At 52.1% G+C, this 22,643-nt stretch overlaps 1 protein-coding gene across 6 annotated transcripts in view; it reads right to left on the reverse strand.

The window, feature by feature from the left end:
- Pde9a (phosphodiesterase 9A) overlaps positions 1–22,413 on the reverse strand; it is an 88,541-nt gene extending 66,128 nt beyond the window's left edge. For 5 of the 6 annotated variants that reach the window (XR_009055612.1, XM_057751009.1, XM_057751010.1 and 2 more), the window contains exon 1: positions 22,278–22,388. Coding sequence is in view for 5 of the 6 variants with exons in the window: in XM_057751009.1 (XP_057606992.1) it covers positions 22,278–22,346 (69 nt within the window). In the remaining variant the exon portion in view is untranslated. Of the gene's footprint in view, positions 1–22,277 lie in introns of all 6 variants that reach the window. The other variant, XM_057751006.1, reaches the window with a different exon arrangement.
- Between the last annotated feature and the right edge of the window lie 230 nt (positions 22,414–22,643).

Below are 22,643 nucleotides of genomic sequence, written 5' to 3' on the forward strand. Positions count from 1 at the left end.
CTTTCAGCTCCCACGGGAAGAGCTAGGGCTTATGCTGGTGTCCGTGCCCCATTCAGGGCTGGATTGTCTTCTAACTTGCACGACCCTGCCCTCAGCTCACCTCTGTGGTATTGCAGGATCTGGAGGGGCAGTGAAGACTCATTTGGAGCCCGGAAGGGGCTGATCCAGTGAGGTTACTAGGATGCCATCCTTCAGCTAAGCAGCATGTCACACCAGGGGGACTGGAGGACTCAACAGGCCTAGGTTCCAAGGATCAGAGTCAGGCTCAAACTCTGACCCTCCCAGTCCTCACCCCACTGGAAGAGCTCCCAGACCCCACTCTCAGCCTTCACCTGTGTCCCGGTCCAAAGCGCCTATGACCAGACTCAGTGCCCTGCCAACAATGGTCTGGTTGGAAGGCCAAGCCTTGTTCTAGGGTATATGCTGGGAAGGTGCTGGCTGGGCAGTAGCTGTGCTGTACCATTTTGCCCTGGCTCAGTGTGGATTTCTAGAGCATGCATATAAAGATACATCTTCTTCCATACACACTAAAAATTCACATATGTGAAAACCATTTTAAAAAGTTTTGTGAAACACTGGTTTCAATCTCCCCCACCCTTCCATATTTGAAACAGGGTCTTGCTATGTAAGTTCTAGTTGGCCTGGGACTCACTATGCAGCTCAAACTGGCCCTTTTAACCTGCCTTTTTGACCAGTAAGTGCTAGACAGAGATCTGCCCTAAGCTGAGACTTCTGGAACTCAGCCTGGTTTCCACGGAGGACTGCTCACAGATAGCTGTTTGGGCCACTGCTAGGAAGATGGCCACGCAGGCACACGAGGAAGCTTACAGTATGCTATCCCTGGGTTTAGGCTCCATACACCAGACACCAAGTGAATTCTTGTGGTATCTATCCCATTTACCCTTGGATATCCCGGTTCTGTTCATTCCAAAAATGGCTGGCAATGGCAGGCATGATTGTTCCTTCTTCTTGGCAATTAGGAGCCTGTATAGAAGAGTCAGAATCCCACGGGGCGAGGGCTGGGGCATCGCATCCAGCCTCTGGCCCTGCACAAGGGAGCACCAACCCGCTCATCTCTTGTGTCTGAAGTGCTTCCCTGCAGCCTCTGCATATTTCAGGCACCTTTCCTGCCGGGGTTACAAGACTCTCCTTTGAATTGTGTCGAGTCCAAAGGAAACTCCAATTTCCCACACACCGAAAGGCAGTCTGAAATTCCAGCAATGAGCTCAACCCATACAGGAGGCTTTCTGGTAGTTAGATAAAAGCCAGCATGCCTCAGGAACTTGTAAAACTCGTTCCCATCTACCCAAAGGAGTCATTTCTTTTACCTCCAGCAAAAGGGACTCTCCAATTAACATCTAACCTGTGGTGCCCATCAGCACACCAAGGTCCATGCTGGTCTCCAGGCTCCCTCAGTCCCTGCTAGCAAGTACTTGTTCTACATCTTATGCCCCCACACGGGTCCTCTGACCCTGCCCTCCCCTCAGCTACTCTCACTGTTCTCTGCTCCTGCTCGCCTCACTACGCTTTCTCTATCTTCTATTCCCTCTGTCCTCAGCTCTTCCTCCCTCTCTCACAGACAGCCTTGGCCATGTCCCATCTGCTGGCCATGCCCAGTCTACTTTTTCTCTCTGCCTTGGACTCTTCCACTCTTCCAGATGCCCTGGCTGCTGTGTTCTCTCTCTCTCTCTCTCTCTCTCTCTCTCTCTCTCTCTCTCTCTCTCTCCCTTCCCTTAGCCATACCACGGAGCTGTCATGTGGTCATTTTATGCAGATTGGCCTTTAGCCAGTGACCACCAGAAACCGTGGGTCTCTAACACAGGCCCGTGAGGTTCTACAGTTACGAAATTCTCCCAGGCTTGGGCAAATACGATAATCAAACAGCAATTGAGGTTTGGGATGAGTTGATAGGCTGGGAAAAAAACCAAACCAAACTTAGTCTTAGCGGCATCCCAGCAAGCACCCCCCCGGGGGAAATGCAGTGCCTGGGAACTTCCTGTGGTCCAGCTCCGCTCCATCAACACACACCATCCCGCAAGGCTGGGAACGAGCATGGCATGAGCTCCCTCTCCACATTTCTGAAAGCCCACATTACCTTTCAAAACCATTCTTTAAAAAAAAAAATCCATGTTGGGAAAATCCCACTGAGGAGTGAGCTGTTGTAAAACACCCAGATCTTCATGTCTCACAGCTACCGTGCTACCCTGACGGTAGAATCTTTTAGTCAATTGCCTTAGCAACAATTTTCACGGAGTCTCTTTGAACTCAGAGTAACAAATCTCCAGGAAGATCTCCCTCCGAGGAACCCTACAGTCTCTGCCCCACCCTCCCCAGCAGTTTTCCAGCTACTGTTGAGAAGGAAGAGTCCAGAGTCCTGGAACCCTGCAGTGTTTCCTTCCTCCTGCTGTTGGACTCCCATTATCCTCTACCTCAGCCCCTCCAGACTCTTGTATCTCAGATTAATCAACAGGAGTCTTTGTTTACTTTCTTAACTTGATGATGGCGTCTGTCCATCTAGCACCTCCTATCTAAGATGAGGGGCAATGGCTCCAAGGAACCAAAGCAAATACCAATGTTAGCCAAAGTGGGAACGACAAAAGATAAAGGGCGTCCCCAAGTGAGAACAACTCCGTGCTTTCTGGGGCGACTATCAGTTGTCACCACCACACCCCCATGCTGCAGAGCACTGTTCTCCAAGAACAAAATCAGGACCACCGTAGACACCAGGAACCCTCCAGATGGGGCCTATAAAGACTCTTACAGAAAGGCAGGAGAGAAAAGGTCCTCTGACTGAGTGAGAGATCAGCCTGCCCCTCCTGCCCTGGGGCCAGCTGTATACAGAGGTGGAAGGTTAACAGAGGTGGGGACTCCATCAGTGCAGCTAAGGGGAAGCCGTCATAGCCACGCTGGGTGAGACTTTCAGTTATGTGGCTGCTTTGGGGTCCCCCACACGCCTATAGTAATACCCACCCATGCTATGTGAGTAAGCCCAGCAACTGATTCACAGGCTGAACTTGGAAGGAATTGTTCCTTTGTCTGCCATCAGTGCCTATCTTAGGGGGAGAGGACATTTGTTTAGGACTTGGGTGGGAATGGGTGGGGTGAGAACAGCAAGGCGTGGGTGTGGTTAGGATGGGGATCCCCTGAAGTGATGGGATGTTATAGTAACTGTGAAAAGAGCCTGTTTGGGAGAGAATATGTGTAGAACAACATCGGTCCAGGAAGGATGAGAGCCTGAATCCACTAGGTGAACCATGCCACTGTTGGTGCCTAGGATGTGTTACCACGGGTGGTGTATGTAAGACACCATGCTGGGGAGCTGGGTTCAGGGAATTCTGATCTCATTGTTCTCTCTCTACAGTCTCCTATAACGCCACCATTGTCCTCAAGAATGGGGATGACACTAGGTGTGGGTTCTGAGGTGGTGTGGAGGATGCTGGCTAAGGAATGGGTCTCCACACAGCCACAGAGGAGAGCAGTTTGATAAGGCATACACCCTTGACTTGGAATCCCATTTCCAGGGGTCGCTCTTGGGAAGTAACAGCAACAGACACCATTAGGGTGCAGCCTGTGGATTAGCTCATCCGATTGTCACAGCAAATGGGGTCACCTCCCGGGTTCACACCCACCCCACTGCTCGGCACAGCAGCCCACCATCAGTTCCACAGTTGGGGAAGCTCCTCTTGTATAGTTTAACGGGAAAACAAGGAATGAAACCCTGGGTCTCATAAACAATGAGATGGTTACAGTGAGCGTGTCCTTCCCCCACAGAGCGCTGACACAGTTAGCGCCTCTGCAGACCACTTAATGCAAACAGCGGGAACGCTGCGGATGGGGGCTGTGTGAGAACCATCAGGCACAACTGTGGGCGAGAAAGACACACATGCACACACACACACGCATGCATGCACACACGCACACATACATCCACACACACTATACACACATGTACTCATGCTCACACACACACACACACACACACACACACTACACATACAGAAGCAGGCATGCTTGGGCACACACACGCACACTGCATGAGAACCCAGCAAACCGAGGCCCTGGGGTGTCAACAGCAGCTCTTTGGGTAGAATAATGGATCCTTTTATTTCTTCCTGATGTTACACTGCATTTCCCCAGTCTTCTCCAATGAAGATGTGGGGCTTTTATAACCAAAGAAAAACTTTCCTCACTCCCCAAGCTAAGGTTCGTCTCTGATAAAGGACCAGGTGTGAGCAAGTGGCACCACAAACGGAAAAGTCTCAAGTCAGGAGAAAAGGTCTTCTCTGTTTTGATTTGGAGAGAAAACTCTTTGGCATAAAGCCAAAAACAAAAGAAAAGTAAACAGTTAACCAGAGGATAGAAGTCAGAATTTAAATAGCATATGGCTGGGGGTTGGGGGCTGTATGAGCAGGAGAAACTCAGGAGGGAAGAGGAGCCTCGCAGAGGCTCTCGGGTAGAAGGCAGAGCAGGGAGCAGGAGCCGCAGCTCCTCCTGGAAGGGAAGCAGAAGCTGAGCAATTTTACAAAGACCACAGGCCTGGAGAGAGCCACAAGCCTCATGACCCCAAGGGTGTGCAGACCAAAGGGAAAGAGAAGATGTCTCTAGTGGATGCTGAATTCAGAGCGGGAACCAGGTAGATCCATGCCCCAGGTGCTCACTAGTACTCTGCAGGGTATCCACGCATGTTCATGTTCCGGAGACTCGCATGTCCCAGGCGAGACTCTTAGCAAGTCACAGGCCGTAGTGCCCGGACAGTCAGGCCTGTCTAGGCCAGAGGAGCTGAGCAGCCAGGATCCTCTAGGTCAGCTGTCTGGGATTTACTGAGAGCAGCCATGATACTCTGAGGCAAAGTGACCCTGAGGCCGACAGGAACCTGCAGTGGCCACGTGGGCCCCCAGTTCCAAACACAAGGGCCACACATGCCCTTCCTTGTTGCCATTAATACTGTAATAAGTGTGTAAAAACACATGGTAATACAGACACGGTGCCTAATGGCCTATATCTGCTTTAAATATTAAGGTGGTAAATCTGTGAGAAGAAACAGGTCGGTTACAGAGCCTGTGCAAGCCTTGCCGCACATTTCCCAGCCATTAGGGCTGAGAAGAATGAGGGCCTGGAAGCCAGGGTGGTCCTGCGAGCAGAGACATCTGGGACCGAGTATGTGGTTGACTGTGCCCACCGCAGAAGGCTCAGGACTGGCCACACCTTTGCTTTTTGGGCTATTTCTACAACCACTCTGCCCAGGTGCTGGGGTTGTACACTGGCCTACATACATGTATGACCAAGAAGTAGGTACAGGAAGATCGAGACCATGCATTCAGGTCAGCTTGACTGGCACAGGTTTCTAAGCCCTTCTGAGGCTCTGTTTCACCACGTGAAAAGTGAGGACAGCCCTACATTGGCTACAGGTGATGATTCACCCTGGCAAGTGTGAGCTTTTCATACCAACTGCTTGGCCGAGTGGCAATTGTGACTACAGGATGGGTCATCTAAACCCAGGGGTCTTAACCCTTCAAAGACCATTCCACGGGCAAGAGACACCAGCAACACACAGTCTCGGTATGCCAGCCAGCATTTCTGGGAGTTTCCCTCAGTGTGGGACAAACGGAGGCCAGCTCCAGAATTCTGTCAACAAGGCTGTGCTTGCTCTACGTGGCCCATTGACCTCTACTGGCAAGTCACTGTGTTCTAGTGTGTCACAAGGATGACAGATACTGGAGACAGAAGGACTCCTTAATAAGAACCATCATGCAGAAACTGCAGAATCAGCAATATCCCAACTGTGGCAGGTGAGACCAGTGTGAGCGCCCTCCAGGAGGGTTGAGATCTCCTCTAGTTCAGCAAGCAGTCTCAAGATAGGGAGGGCCTTCCCACAGGCCTGGATCAGCTCCTCTGAGCAGTCAGCCCATAGGCACATCACCGGGAATAGGGCCCAGGAGCCCCCAACCCCCAGTGAGGACCACTAGGGCACATTTTGTGTCCCATGGTTTTATGCAGTGTCAACACCACCACCACCATCATCGTCAACAGTTACTGAGGAAAAGCCAATTCTCAAGCTAGAGGCAGAGCAAGTGGACCCTAGGAGCCTGGTGTCATCATCAGCCCCGCAGATACAGGCACAGAATGATGGTACTGATGCAAACTCAACTGGCATGGGCCGGAGTCCAGGATGCCAGATCGCAGGCTGTGACTAAAGCTGGTTTAGCTGTTCTCCACGGGGAAGAGGGGTCTCCCTGATCTGTTGCCCCACCCATGATGGTTGCACAGTTCTGGTGTCCAGTGCTGCATCCTCGAAGTGAGTATTGATTTAGCTCCTTCTTCCAAGGAGAATAAACGAATTCATGGTTCTTTTACTCTGCCCATCATAGACTGATTCATTTTTTAAAGCTTTTGCCAGCTATTAAGCTTTTACATAAGCCTCCGTGGGCTTGTCGGGCTCTGCCCATAACCAAAGCTGCCAGAGCCTTTCAGGCTGGCTGCCGGGTGAGTGGAAACCAGCTGGGCCACTTTCCTGAACGGCCAACTCCAGAACAGGGGCACTGCCTTCACATTTTTTGGAGGGGTTAAAAGGTGGGGGGAGTTCTACTGTCTTTTCAGTGCCTGAGAAATAAGTGTTTAATATGAAAATATTTAATATGAAAAAGAGACCAGGGCCAAAGTGCATAAACAGGTACACCAAAGAAAATATTACAAGCTATCTACATATTGTTTATCCATCTGTCCACCCACTATCTGCCTTAACACCTACCTCTCCATAATCTACTCATCCATCATCCACATGCCCACCAACATATCATCTATCCCTCCCTCTATCAATTATCTATCCTAATACCTACCTATCTGTCCATCACCCATCTTATCGACCTCTCCATCCATCCCCTTATCCATTCATTTGCCCCATCATCCACTCTGTCACCCACCCACTGTCTATACTAACACCTGTATCTCCATCCACCACCCACCTTATTATCCATCTCTCATCCACCCACGTAGCCATCACCCAGCCATCCAGCATATCATCTGTCTAGCCACCCATCCATCACCTAGCCTAACATCTACCTATATATTCACCCACCCATCAGCCACCTTACATCTATCCATCCACCCACCCATCTTCCCACCCACCCATCTACCTACCCCCCATCCACATCTGAATTTCACCCCCAATTTATAAATTTCACATTTGAGCACACTGCTCATTCTGGGCCATCTCTTACTTTGGAGTGCTTAGCAATGACGTCAAGTTCAAGATGGTTACAGCGAACCAGCAGGCAATCATGCTGTTTTGTTTGCTAAAATAAAATCTGTATTAGTCCTCATTTCCCTTTCTAATGTAGGAGATGTTTTTCTGGTCATTGCATTTGAAAAAGAATATAAAATAATAACAGAAATTTCCATTTATTACTGTGATCTAGGCCTATTACTGAAATTATCTTTAAGAAGGGGGGGCCGTGGTTCTAGGGGCATGAGCACACACGTGCTGAGGTGAATGGAAGGCAAGCTGCAGCCTTAACCCACCACTGCTCAGGCCGCTCCCCACTGGCCTGACGTCCAAGCTCACGGATGACACTCTGTCTCACCTGTCTTTCACGGTACGTTTCCAAACATAAAGGCTGCTTCTTAAGACAGACACAATGCAATGAGTGCACAGAAGAAAATTAATGACAGTCCCCTGGTCAGGTCCCAGTGTGGAAACAGATGTATTATGGGTGGAGGTGGTGGGGGTGCCCTCTGCTTACCATTTACTCAAACACACGGTACTTCTGATCCCAAAGCACCCGTCCAGGCTAGACACCCCTATTTTGCAGACTCTAAGGCTCAGAGAGTTAAGTAATATCCCAGAAGCCATACAGCAAGGGCTGGGGAAAGAAACAAAGGGCAGTCTACAAGACAGAGTGATGTCCTGCAGGGATGGCACTGGGTGACTCCTGCAACGTTGGCTATGAGCTAAGCAAGCCCACCATGCACTGTGGGAGCAACGAAGTCCAGAGCTGCCTGCGTCAGGAGTTGTTTTGTGCACACACACACAGAGTAGTGCCCCATCCTGCCCTGGAAACCCCATCCCTGGAGAGGCTGTAAGATGAGAGATCCAGCAAGGCAATTGTGTGAGCCAGCTTTCCCTTCCTGGATCTCTCAGATCTAGCATTTAAGGGGCTTTTGACAAATGCCCAGGGGAAAGGATTCTACCACAGTGTGGAGTAAAATTAAGCAGGGGAACACCAAAGACCCAGGATCATGGGAGGAGAAGGGTGACAGTCAGTACAAAACCAAAGGTGGCCTGTGAGGGGACGGAAGCTAGGGCGGATAGGTTCGAGGAGCAAGTAGAGCCGGGCTAGACGTGCCTTCCGTGGCCCTCTCAGGATACCTCAGGGTAGCCCTCAGGCTTGGGCGCTTGAACCTGCATGGCTACTACGGGAACCCTTGGATTCACTGGAAGCTATAGGCGTCAAGCAGAGGTTAACGTTCACAACCACATGCCCAAGGCCTGAGCCACACTTCCATCTGCACGGGTGTCCTCCTCCTAATCCTGGCAGCCAACCACGTTCCTGCCATGACCAAGTCTCTGCAGATGTACTTTTGAAATGAAGCAGTCCTGGATTACGTGGGGGTTATCTCTAAATGTGATCCCAAGAGTCCTTATACAGAGAGGGAGACAGAGATGGGCACATTAGAAGATGGTGATATAAGGCAGGAGCTGGCAGGAGCCGGTTTGAAGATGGGAGGCATGGAGCTATTGCAGAGGGACGCTGGTAGCTTCCACGAGCTGGTGAGGGACGAAAGGCTTTTACAGAACTTTCAGAGGAAACACAGCCCTGGTGATACCCTGGCTCAGGCCCAGGGAGGCTGAGAATTTCCGTTGTGTTAAAGCCAGGAGATCATGACTAGGACCACATGGATTAACTTCAAGTCCCGACACTAAGGAGGCCAGAATCTGTTCGGCCAAAGTTCTGAGGATAAGCAGAGACAGGACAGTTCTAAAGACAAGCGCCAATAAGGCAGACACACAGGGAGCCTCCGGAGGCTCAGGAGCCGGAGGTGGCCACTCCCTCTGAGGACTGTATGAGCCTGGTGGGAATAGGTGAGAGGCAGGAGGTAGAAGAGCCTGCCTTCTATGGGAGTCCCTCTTTGGGCAGCAGGGCAAGGCCACTCTGGTCCCCCCGAACCTCCTCCAGCTCCCTTAGGTTGCCTGACTGCCGACAGACTCCAGTATCTGTGTGCCTGCTTGGGTCCATGCTGGTGTCAGGCTCCACCTATTTGGGTTTTCTGTCATGCCTGATATACTCATCTTTCTTGTCAAAGCTCTGGGTTACTTTGCTTTTATTTTTTTTTTAAAGACACTTCTTGTGTCTGAAGCCAATGTCACTGCTATAAATAATGGATCATAGGAGTTAAGTGGAGAGAAAAAAAAAAGAGAGAGCAAATGACTCTTTTTAAAAATTGCTATGCAGAGCTCAGGGCAGAGGAATGTGGAGGATGTTTCTGGGGCTCCTCTGATAACAATCTGGTGGCCTTCTCCCACCAGGCAGCCCCTATAATCCTGAATTTAGACCCCATCCAAGAATGGGGCAGTGTGAAGATGAGGACAGGTGAGGTGAGCTGAGCAACCTGAGGACGGAAAACGGACGTTCTGACAAGGGTGGAGACTCCCTGTGCAGCCTTCCTCCAACAGACACTCCACGGAGAACTCCGAGACCTGGGGCTATGCTGTGGCCTGCGGCTGAAGGCTTGTCCCTAACTGATGGAGGCATCGGGAGGTGGCAGGACCTTCAGCAGACGCGGCCTCATTGGTGGAAGGTCACTGGGGGTAGCCCTTGATGGGGACACTGGGACTCCAGCTTCTTCTATGTCTGCTCTCTAATTCCCGCCCTCCAGGAGGTGAGCAGCTCTGTCCTGCCACATGCTCCCCACTGTGATGCCTGCCTCTCCAAAGACTTAAAGTGATCTCAATGGAAAAACCTGGAAACGTTCCTCCTTAGAAGCTGATCTCAGGCATTTTGTCACCATGATAGAGGCTGCGGATGACGGGAAGCAATGGATTCTGTCATTACCAGCTTCAGTGGGAATGATATAGGAGAGAGATTCCATCCAAGACACAGTGGGAAAGGCTATTAATACAATGAGCCCCCGGAGCAGAGGCAGACAGTCTTTATGATCCCCTTGGGGTTGAGAGAAGGCCAAGCTGCATGGAAGATGGCCAGAGAAGGGGAACCAGGAGGATTCAGGGAGGTGGTGCCTTCGAGGCTCTGAAGAAGGCTGTTGTATGGCTGGTATGGGACACTTGCTGGGAGCGAGGGCCTAGGACCCCGAACCAGGAACTCCCATGATCAGAGGTACCATGACATATCTGAGGGGTGAGCAGAGCTTTCCTCCCAGTGAGGGGCTGGTGATGGCTATAGTGGAGTGGGTCCCTCTCATGCAACCCCATGGCCATACAGCTCGTGTTACTCTGTATTGCTTTCAGTGTAATTTAAACCCTCCTTAAAGTGTTCTACCTACCTGTCCAGCTAAGGACTGTGTCCGCACCGGTTCTTCCTTTCCCATTCCACTCACTCACCAGGTGCTATGCCGTCTCTCCCTTTGGACACCAGAGGATGGTCCCCCTTCACTATAGATTTGGTATCTGAATAGATAGTGCATACTAGGGGGTGGGGGCTCCCCAGAACTTTCTTGACCTGACTTGGCTGGAAAACATTCAAGCTATTTGCATTTTCGTTACTGCCAAGAGGATCAAGAGAGGGAGAGGCCCTGCGTAGGAAGGCATAGGTCCCGATATAGGGAGAAACAGACATGGGCCACAGGACGGCAGGGAAGCCATCACAGACAAGGGCTTAGAGATACCATGAACCTCTCAGACCATCATGACTTTGGTGACCTGTGCCCTTTCCTTCCTCTTCGTCACTTATGATACCAGCCTCTGGAAGATGGAAAGAAATGCTTGTTTCTACTTCTCTAAAGAGACTCTGGGGGCTGAATTGTGTCCCCCTCAAATCCTTGCACTACCGGTACTTTAGACTGATGACCCAGAGACAGGTGATGGAGCTAAAACTGTCTTGGTGAGAATCTTGGAGAGATCCAGCACAAGTGTTATGGTGAGAATGTTGGAGACCCAACGCAACTGCTAAGTATCCTTATCTGAGGCAAGCAGGACACAGACACACACAGAGCGCAGGACGCCCATGTAAGGACACAGGACATACTGCCTACGAGCCAAGGATAGAGGCCTCAGGAGGAACCAGCCCCGAGACACTATGACCTTGGGCCTTCAACCTCCAGGACTCAGTTTCTATGCTGAAGCCCCCTGTTGGAGACACGTTGTCATGGCAACACACTCTAAGTATAGGGATAAAGACAATGTAGGCCAATCCATGTGCTTCCTGGAAGCTGATTTACAGTCCTGTTGGGCCAGTACTGCATGTTCCCCTCTACAGTCTGTGAGATGGGTGGGTTCTCGGGAAACCAGCCTGTGGTCCCTCATCGCCCCCATATGAGCAAAGGTCAGCTCTGTAGGCCTTGTGTGCCACTGGGGTCCAGGTGGGAAAATGGCACTCCGATGACAGGAGAGGTTAGCACACTTGTGGGAACCAAAGCAGCACTGTCTACCCTCCTCTCTCTCTCTCTCTCTCTCTCCCCACTTTGGGAAGACATGGCCTAGACATCAGAGCCTGCGGACCCTGTGGAAGCTATTTGCACGTCACTGGGACCATGTGCACCACCCAGGACTGGGGACTCTTTCTCAAAAGATCCACACTGCCTCCCCTCAGTAGAAAGAAGGGGAGCCCATGGTGGTGTGCGATGGCTCGCGGGGAGTCCGTGGCAGTGTGTGAAGGCTTGTGGGGAGCCTATTGCGGTGCACGATGGCTCACGGGGAGCCCATGGTAGCATGCGACGGATCACGGGGAGCCCATGGTGGTGTGCAATGGCTCGCGGGGAGCCCATGGTGGTGTCCGACGGCTCGCAGGAAGCCCAGGGTGGTGTGCGACGGCTCATGGCTGTTGGAGAATTCTCACCACTAGCCAAGAGAAAGGCTTTCTCAAAGGTGAGCTGAAACAATCCAGCAGACATCACTGGGTCTGCTTGGTGCCCAGTCGGGCAGCTGTGGGTTTGGAAACGAGTGAGAACCACATCTAAGGGCGGGGTGACGTAGCCAGTGTGGCACCTGGTGCCTGGTTATTGCAGCACGGGGTGTGCCTATTTCCACCCACAGGGCTGCCTAGGGAAGGGCCCTGGAGTAGGGTCATGGCTGGAGGAAGCACCCAGGACAGGGGGCCCTGGGGTGGAGTAGAAGTGGGGTATGGGCTGAGTGCATGGACCTGGGAAGGGCCTGGCAAGGAAAGCCAGCTGCTGGGTCTGGCTTCACTTGGAAAATTGGTCCATGCCCATTCCGGGTTTGCTATTGTGACTCAATGCTTGCCCAGGGAGGGTTTCTACTCAGTGGCGCACTGTCCCCTGCAGGTATGTCCCTGTGCCATGCTGATGTCATTATCACTGACATGTCCACCAACATCACATGGCTGTGCTGAGCCCGAAGGGGTCCCTGAGGAGGCGCTAACCCAGCTCATGCAGAGAGCTTGCATCATCCACTTGGAGCCATGGGCCCGCCGTGCTTGCTTCCAGACGCGAACTCTGACACTCAGAGAGGGAGTGTGTGTATGTATAGTACATGTACATGTGTGTGTGAGGGATTTGTATGTGAATGTATGTAATGTGAGCCTGCATATATGTGTGTAAATGTGTATATGTATGTGTGTATGTAATGTGTGATGTGTGTGAGATATTAGTTTATATGAGGTATTAAGATGAGGTCTGTATTCATGTCATGTGTAGCATATAGCATGTATAATGTATATGACATGTGTACTGTGTAGTGTATGAATGTGTACGAGACCTGTGTGTGTGCACAATATGTGGTGGGAAGGTATATATGGTATGCGTTCATAGTATTGATGTATATATGTGAAAAGGTGCATTTATGTGATGTGTGTGGCATACATGCTATGTGCTGGTGCATGTATGATGTATGAAGGTGTAATATGTTCATGTGATGTGTGGTGCATGTGGTGTGCCATGTGTGAGTGCACTTATACAATGAGGGGCTGGCCTCTGCTCCCATGCTGTGACTGTCATCCATACTGAGCCTCTGCCCACCATGTCCACCTTCTCCCACGTGCCTGGGATGCCCCCATATGCTGCTGTAGTGGTCTGAATGAGAAACATCCCTCATAGGCTCATGGATGTGAACACTTGGTCCTTGGTGGGCGGTGCTGTTTGGGGGAAGTTATGGAACCTTTAGGAGGTGGAGCCTTGCTGGGGGAAGTGTATCACTGGAGTGGGCTTTGAGGTTTTGTGGTTGGACCCCATTTCCTGTACTCATTCTGCTTCCTGTGTGTGGATGAATTGTGCTCTGTTCCAAGCCAGCCTCAAGGCTTCCCCAGTATGATGGCCTGTGTCCCCTCTGAAACCATGAGCTAAGACAAGCAGCCTTCTTCTCTAAGCTGTTTTTGGTCACGATGTCTGTTACAGCATCTAAGAAGCAACCGATCCACCTGGGCTGCCTCTGGGTGTTCCTCCCAGCACCCTAGTCCCTGGACCACTCCATCTCTGCCCTCGTTGTGATGGCACAGACATCACCTCCCACACTGGCTTCGTGGGGCTCAGCCTAGACATGGGGCCCAGGGGAGAACTTGTCCCATAGATTCTGTGATGGTTCGAATAAGATGTCATGAATAGTCTTGGGTGTTTGAACACTGGGTTCCCAGTTAGTGGAGCTGTGTGGGTGACTCAGGGGGTATGGCCTTGCTGGAGGAAGTGTGTCAATAGTGTCTTTTAGAGTTTATGGTCCTGCACTATACTAGCTTGTCTCTCTCTCTCTCTCCTTCCTGCTCGCAGTTCAAGGTGTGAGCTCTCAGCATCTAGTTCCTGCTACCATGTCACGCATCTCCTCCGTAATGGACTCTAGCTCTCTGGAACTCTAAGTCAAATAAACCCTTCTTTGTATGAGCTGCCTTGGTTTTCTATCACAGCACGAGAAAGTCGTCAATACAGACGCCCAGCGGCAGTGTGGTCATTGGCTGTTGCCACAGTCACCAGCTCTAAGCTGCGGCTTTCCTGCCAGTTAGCAACGGTGCTCTCACAGCCAGTCTCGGATACGTCCGAGCACACACCATCACTGACTTGAGCCTTTAATCACAGCTTAAGCTTAACTCAGCCCTGCAGGATCTGCACGACACTGCTCCAGGCAGCAGGCTGGGCTGGGGCCTGAAAGCCAGCCTTGCTGGCCATGGACTCATTAGGACTCAGAGTTCCAGGTAGAGCGATGCTCAAGTTGCCTAGGCAGTAATACCAAAGGCCACCTCTCTGGCTGGGTGTGAGGCTAGAGAAGTCTGAAAAGACTCATGGGAGGGAGCTTGGTCACATCAACGACCACTTTACCAAAAAAAAAAAAAAAAAAAAAAAAAAGTAAATAAACAAATAAATAAAAATCAGCCATATGCAACTGGCTACCTGACCACAAACAGGCCCAGGTGGTTAAGTTTGGACACTTCTTCTGGTGACTTCTAGACTGTTAGTTCTTGGAGGAGCCAGCAGCCTGTCCACAAGCCAGAGTCCTGGGCTAAAGAGTCGTCCCAACCTCCACCACTCCACAGAGGGACTCTTGCTTTCCCAAGCCTTCCACTTAGTCCTTTTCACTGCCAGGCTGGCTTTGCCTTTAGAGCTGCCACTCATCCCTGGGCGATGCTTTCAGCCTGCCTCACAAAGAAATGAGCCTGAAGCTCACAGTCAGCGACATGAGGTCTGTGTGTCTTGTTCCACCCACGCCTATTACTGAGTGGTCCTCCCTTAAGAGACCCATATGGTGACACGGCCACCAACTGAGCAGAGGAGGGTGGACTGGTGGCTAAGCCAGGACAGGTGTTACTGAACCAAACGTGCCTGGCAGGGGCAGCATTGATCCTTCATTCCCCAAGTGAGCCTGGACACGTGGCCTGTTATGGGAGCAAAAAGGGGCCACTCAACAACCCAGAGAGGATGGGGGTTGCGCTCAGCCAGGCACAGAGACCAGATAGCTTTAAATGTATGGCATAGATTAGCAAACAATAAACAAAAACAGGGACACTTAGTCACACATTCCGAGAGCCAGCCATGAGGACACTCAACACAAACAAGCACATTTAATCTCCCCAAAGCACAGGCAGATGTCCTTTCTTGCCCATTTCCTCACTGATGGAGATCTTAAGATGCAGAGAGGGTAAACAGTGTCCAGCAAAGCCACGCAGCAAAAAAGGTAAAGGAATATCTCCATCTGGGCCTCAACTATGACGTCAGAGTGCCAGGGGATGGTCTGCGTGTCGTCAGAGCCTCATCTGTCCTCCCATCAGACACACTGCAGGACCTTCTCCATATGCAGGTCCCGGACTGACCCCATGTACACTAGAAAACAAACGCGGAGCTGACAAGAGGCTGAAGAACACCAAGAAGGGTCCTGACTCTCTGCGCCGATGGGGATAATGGCACTCTGTGGTCTAGCCATGCAGCTAGTCCTGAAGAGGAAGGCAGTCTTGACTCCCACCATAACATGGCAGGACACTGTGCCAAGTGAAAGAAGCCAGGAAAAGGACAGGTACCGCAAGATTCACTTGGATGAGATCCCAACTATGGCTAAATTCATGGAGACTGGATGGAGAGAGAGAGAGAGCCAGGGCCCAGGGAGGGTGGAGAGTCCAGGTTTAACAGAGACCAAGCTTCCTTTCTGCTAGAGAAAGTACTAGCAGTGAAGGAAGTGCTGGCTACTTGGCACTGTGAGCTAACTTAGGGCTTCTGAGACGTGCATTTAACAATGTTACATATAGTTTATCGCAATTTTAAAAATCACACAGTCGGTCTAAGGGGGCAAAAAATAAAGCTACAGGGAGTTTCTGTCTAGGACAAATGTTCCCACGGTGAGACTGGAGAAGAGGTGTAGAGAGAGAGGTGTGCAGGGTGAGGTGGAGGGGCGACATGCTACTGCATACTCCCCGTGCCACCAACGTGAGTACCAGCTGCCTGGGCATGCAGCACGCAGGGTATGCAGATGCACACCGACAAGACATGATTCTGTGGGTCATCAGAGACCATAGTCCCATCCCAGGTCCAAGTATCAGTCAAATCACAGGCTGTGCTTTCTATGAATGGAATTACCAGGCTGCAGCTGGACTCCTGTGAGACTGGAGCCCTGTGCCCTGCTCAGGGCAAGTCTTGAAATGAGGCAATACACAGCAGTCTGTCTGGACAAGGACCCTGCAAGGAGGTGCTTCCCTGGTGACTCAGTCAGTTCTCCTTATCAAAGACATGCTGTGCCCCGCCCCCCGTGTGGATCAGGGGTGTGGCTTGCTGGGTTATTGGCAGCCTGGTGACTGGGCAGGAGGGGGCTTTTTTGTGGTGTGAGAGGCCGTGGGGCATGCCTGGCACTCAGGCAGTAAGCCATATGAGCAGAGTCCAGCCGGGATGCCCCGAGGTGCTCCCATTGCTGGCACGGAGACCATATAGCATCATCTCTCATTTGCATGTCGGTCCCACTGCCGCCAGGACTCCATGCCCTTCCCGTGCTCTTGACTAGAGCATTTTCAAAGCCAGATGGGCCTCACTCACAATGCGCTCTGGGGAGGTCTCTTGCCCCTTGGCTCTGGGCATAAGTTGGTCCCAATAGGTATGGCTTCTGTAAGTCAGAGATGGAAGAAGGGGGTCTTTGGTTCTGTCAGTCCATTCACGGTGACTTTGGGTCAGACTCATTGGATCTGGGAGAATTACAAGGTGGTACCTGCCACAGCTTTTTCTGGGTCCTCAAGATTGTCGGGACTGGGGGCTGTGAAAGGTATTGAGACATAAGGCCACCCACAGGCCTGAGGAGCAGCTGGGCATCAACAAGTTTCCCAGGTGCCCACCTGCCCCCTGAAGTCACCAGTCTCTGCACGGTCTCTCTGTGGGAACGTTACCACCTTCCCACTGAAGTGACTTTCACATCTGTCCTGTTAGTTTTTACTGTCTACCTGGTACAACCAAGAGTCACCTGGGAAGAGGGACAGCCCAGACCATGTCTGCCTGTAGTCACAGCTATGGGGAATGACCTTGATTGTTGATTGACACCCTGGACTGTGTAAGAAAGTGGGCAGAGCTGTGTGTGATGGTGGATGCTTTTAATCCCAGCACTCGGAAGGCAGAACATGAGCCAGGGGAGGTAGACCAGTAAGCCGCACTTATGGCTGGTTTTCTGCTTCTGCTCCTGCCATGACTTCCCTCAGGGACGGACTCTGACCTAAAGTATAAACCGCATGATCCTTACCTCCCCAAGTTGCTTTTGGTTGTGGTGCTCATTACAGCAACAGAAAATAAAGTAGGCCACCATCTTCCAGTCATCAAGGACAGAATCAAACACCACGGGGGACCAGGGACACTGCCCTATATCCACCAAGAGCAGAGCAGTCTCCTTGCACCTCTGGGCAACACCAGTGTTTCCAAAGGACTGCAGGCCATCAGCAGTCACTTTGTGACAGCGTCAAGCTAGGTTTAAGCCTATAGCATCCCTTCCAGGTCAAAGGTCACTGAGAATGCCTGGCTTCCAGGAACCTCAGATCAAAGCTGGGCACAGGAGGAGGGGTCAGGGCCTGCTCTCTGATTTCACAGTGACCTCCTAAGGTCCTCCTGGGATACTCCTACTGTAGGGTCCCATCAGGCCCTTAACAGTGGTTTGCTTATTGCAAAAAAACTGAAAGTTGAGGTGATTTTATTTATCTTCACAACAACCAGCTCTGATCCTGGCAGAGACCCAGGGGCCATCTCAGGCCAGTAGTCGGAATGGACAGAGAGTTGACCATTCAAATGGCCCCTACTCCCCATTCCTTCCTCCCTAGTTCCACACTGAGCCCCTGGAGGATGAGGACACCCCTCTTCTTCTAGCTCACTGCACTCAGGGTACCATGCCCATATTTGTTTAAAGAGTCTAAGTTATAAACATATCAGAGGAAGGCAAATGGAGTGTTCTAGAACTGCTGAAGGCAGCCAAGGGGAACCGCTGAACCTGGTTTGATGAGGGAGAGGGCAGTGGAGCCAGGACCCACAGGACTGAGCCAGTTCTTCCCGGCTGTAAGAAGCATGGGGATATGAGTGGGAGGAGCCCATACAGTGGCAGAATAGCCGCTGTGAGCCTGGATGGGCAGGCCCATCTGTTCCAAAGTGAAAGGGCAAGACTATTCTAAGGGAGGATAAGGCAGTCGAACCAGGAGACACTATAGGAGGCACCACGCCCATCACAAGACAAGGCAGGTGCATTCTTTAAACAATAGAAGGTGGAACCACAGAAGAGGCGGAGGTGCAGGCTAGGAAAGAAGGCTTAGTTCTTGAGGGCCTTGGGCAGCTGTAAAAGGCATAGGTAGGGTAGAGGATGCCGGAGGAGGAGAGAGCATTGAGTCACAGCCCCAGTGACCAACCCTGTAGGGCATGCAAGGCTGAGGATGCTCAGTGCAGAGGAGCTGCACCAAAGAGGACATCTTCGGTGTGGAGACAGTAGATGGGAGCCTGGCAGGTGCACAGAGACACAACAGGACCAGGCTGGGTGGAACCCAGGAGTGTGCTGAACTGGGTACCGTGAGCTCTGGGTTCCAGCAGGACCAAGGCCAGGGAGCCACATTCATGGAGACAAACCATTTAGACAGGGACACTGACTAGCGTCCTCGTGCTGCTGCGCCCAGTGGCTTTTCTCATTTCGAGCAGAAACGGCTCAGCAAAGCTCAAGTGGCTGTTTCCATAGTAAGACCCAGGTTCCAGCTGCGGAGATGGGCCGGGACAAAGCCACAGGCAGCTTAGAGTGACTGAGGAGGGGCGCTTACCACACCAGGGCCAGGCTCTCACAAAGGCTCCCAGGCTCCCCCCTTGCCCAGCTACTGGCTTTTCAACCAACCCAAGGCTGGTTGGGCTGAGGCCCTGAAGGGTTCTGCTTTCCTTACAGGTCTGCAAATCCAGGCAGGGGCCCTCTGGCTCTCTGATGCGAACTGCCTTATGCTTGACATACCTAAGTGGGTAAGTTCAGAGCTTTCCTCCCCTGTAGATTAGATAAAGGACCAAGTACTGAGGTCTGGAGGCACGACCCCCTCCTCCCAGTGCGGAAGCTAAGAAAGGACACAGGAGAGTCCTCAGAGCAAGGATGAAGGGGTCTAGTTTCTAGAGAGCAGATCCAGCTCCCAACTCCCTGCTTCTTTAATGGCCTACTTGAGGGCCTCCTGGTCCCCATCTGTGCATCCCAGCAAGCCGAGGAACCAAGGGACAGGAATGTAGAGACGTGGCTGGACGGGCAACACTGCCCCTTGGCCATGGTGAAAATTCTAACTCAGTATGTTCTAAAGGCTTCTAGGTCTGCAGGATGGGAACCTTCCCTCCAGTCACAGAGGAAGGAAGCCAATTCATGCCAATTCATGAGGCTCCACCAACAGCACAGACCCCACCATGTCCCTCTGTCTCACAGCCGGAAATAACTTAGGGTACCTACCATTTGTGAGCTTCCCACCCCCAGCCAGAGGGGCTGTGATTGCTCACACAGGCTAACACAGTACCCTGAGTGTCTCAGTCATGCTGGACCCTAGCCTCCAGCAGCCAACTTTAGGGCGTGTGTGGCTCACTGGGTACCTGATCTGCCTCATCTGTCTACACCTACAACAGCAAGCCCACTCTTACCTCACTTAAGAGCTGAGAAAAGAGACACAGGTTGAAGCAACTAACGAAAGCAGAGATGGGAAGTGGAGGTCCCAAGGAGTGGGACCTTGGGGACACACTGGGTTCAGCCCAAGGGCCCTACAGATTTTACATAGAGTTTGAGAGAACAAACCTGCCCCCTGGGCCCTCTTATCTTCTACATGAAATGGCCCAGAGATAGAAGCCAGAATTCCCCAAATTCTCACTGCCATCCCCATTAAAGAAAGCTGGGTACCGTATGCACCCAGAATTGTCTCCATACACAAAAGCAGCACCGAGCAGTGGCTAAACTACTTCACTAGTTCCTTTGAGTCCCACCCTGGTATAATCAAGAGGGCCTGAGTCTTCTCCCTGAACTTTGTTGGGCAGGTAATACCAGCAAAAGCCAGTGTTAGCAATGTGGTCCCCTCCCATGTCTGCCTGAAGCTGAGGTGGCTAGGAGTTGGTAGCAAGATGGACAAAGGGCTGAGAAAACGCAGGAGTCACGGGCAAGACCCTCACCAAGACTGATGCCTTGGCAGAAAGCAACGTATGCCTTATCTCATCCCCAGGGCCCAACCCTTTCCCGGGGAGTGTAGTAGTGGTTTATTCCTTGGCCTCCCATGAAGAAGAGATGGAGTGGGTAAATGAAAGCCAGAAATGATTGCATGCTGGGAACTTTCAGATATGCCCAGTGCCTAGTAAGAGGAAACGCTCTGGGCTGGTGTACGAGGTCTCAGCAGTGTGGATGGGTGCAGGGTTGCAGGCACAGAGCCTGAGATGTGAACATGCACACCAGGAAAGCCAGAGACCTAGTTCTCACCAGGCTAAAGGTTCACCTCAACACCTAGTGCTGATGACAGGGTGCCCAGGATCAGGGAGAGGCTGACCACAGTGGCAGGGTGGAGGCCCTCTTGCTCCAGCCTCTACTCCGTGGTGTGAAGACAAGAATGTTTATGAGCAGACAAAGACCGAGAATAATGCCTCTTGTGTTCTGCCATGGTCCGGGCACTGTTTATACCTCTCATTTACTTCTCATTATGGTCTATAAAGCAGATATAATGATCCCTTCACAGACGAGGATGCCAGCCAGAGGAGCCCAGAGTGGCAGAGCCAGCACTCAACATCAAGTCTTGCCTCCACCCAAAGCTATGACCTTCTAGCCTAGTGCAGGAGCCTGCCATGACCCACCCCAGGGTTGGCCTGTTGGTGGCCTTTCTAAGAGGTCACTCAACTTCAGGTATGTCCACTGGGAAAACCCACCTTATCCACAGTCTCAGACTAGCCTACCAGACCCAGAACTTACTAGGGTCCTCCTAAACCTTTCTTCTACTTTCTACTGGATGCCAAGCAGCTATTTGAGGACCTTTGGGGAGATTTTAGGAAGGACCTGCCACTTTTGGCCAGGTGACACCTCATCTTTCCTCTTTAAAGGGATAAAAGAGGGCCAACAATGTATCATAATAACAGTGTCTGCCTTGCATGCATGAAGCCCACGGTTTCATCCCTTGCACCAAAATTTAAAAAAACAAAACAAAAGCAGATCTTTAATAAATTCCCATTTGGTGGGCTAGGGGAAAATGCATGGGTACAGATATGTGCTTTGTATACACATGCATGCACACATCTGGCATGTGTGTTGCTGCCTTCACATGCATACGTGCACGTGTTTGTGTGCTCAAACGGGCTGAGGCAGGAAGACACGCAGTTAAGTCCTTCCTTCCTCTGGGAGGAAGAGGAGGCTGTTACATCTCAGTAGCTGTGCTCCAAGGAGTCGGGAGCTGGGATCTGATCCTGCATCAGAACCTGCACCTGCCCATGATGCTCAAGTAAGAGGCTGACCACTGTCACTGGAAGGTACTTCCCAGCCCCTCCCAAGTCACCAAGCCTGAGGAGGGACGGTACTTCCCATTTTTCCAGAATCAGTCTGAGAGTGGAGGGTGGGTTTCTCTTACTGATGGAGCCAACCAGACAAGAGGACACACCTGAGAACGGAGGCCCATGCCCATCAGGTATCCCTTCTTGGCTTCCTTTGCTGGGTCTACAGCAAGCTGCCCGGCTTCTCTGAGATGTCCAGCGGAGGTCCGGGAACAATTTCCTCACAATGGGCTTTTCCATAAACACTCACTTTAGAGGGAGCTAATGAGACCCTCCCCCACTCCCACCCCCGCCAGCTTACCCACTGTCCCTTTGTCAATATCAACTGAAGTCAAGGACACTAAGTGTCCAGAGAAGGGTCTTTAGAAGGGGAGGGACCGCGAACAAAAGGGGTCCGTGGCGAACCCCTCTCCTACGCGGCTCAAGTTGGTTGGGAAGGCAGTGTACAGTAGAGCCGAAAGCGGGTCCCTCAGTCCCCACGAGGTCACAGGACGCAGCGGCAGGTTCCGCCCCCCTCCCACGACTGTCGCCATCCACCTGGGACCTGCTCCGCCGGTCTGCACCCCTGGCTGCCGCGCCTCCCGGGGCCCTGCGCGCACGGCGGGCCGCCAGGATCAGCTCCGTCCGTGGGATCGGCGCCTGCAGTGGGGACACCTGCCCTTACTGGGGCTCACAGAGGCCGCAGAGGAGGGGCGGGGTACCTTCTGGATGCGTCCATCGATGTCCAGGTAGATGGCCTTGGGCCGGTAGCTTGAGGAGCCGGCCCCCATCGCGCCCGCAGCAGCACTTGGACTTTTTCACCTTACTTTCTCTCCGCGGCCACCGCGCCGGGAGGGCGAGGGCGGGGGGAGGGGCGGGGGAGGGACGGGGGCGGCTAGCCAACCAGAGCCGGCAGCTCGCGGCCTCCGCACGCCCCTCCTCCCACGGCGCCGGCCCGCCCCGCCCTTCCATTCCCTCTCCTCCCTTCCATTCCCTTCTTCAACCCCTCCCCTTCTCCATCCTCCTCCTTTCTCACCAGGGCTCCTCCCTCCTGCCTCTCCCCCGCCCCTAGTCTCCTTTCCTCTCTC

This window comes from Chionomys nivalis, chromosome 19 (assembly GCF_950005125.1).
Source record: "Chionomys nivalis chromosome 19, mChiNiv1.1, whole genome shotgun sequence".
Lineage (NCBI taxonomy): Eukaryota > Metazoa > Chordata > Mammalia > Rodentia > Cricetidae > Chionomys > Chionomys nivalis.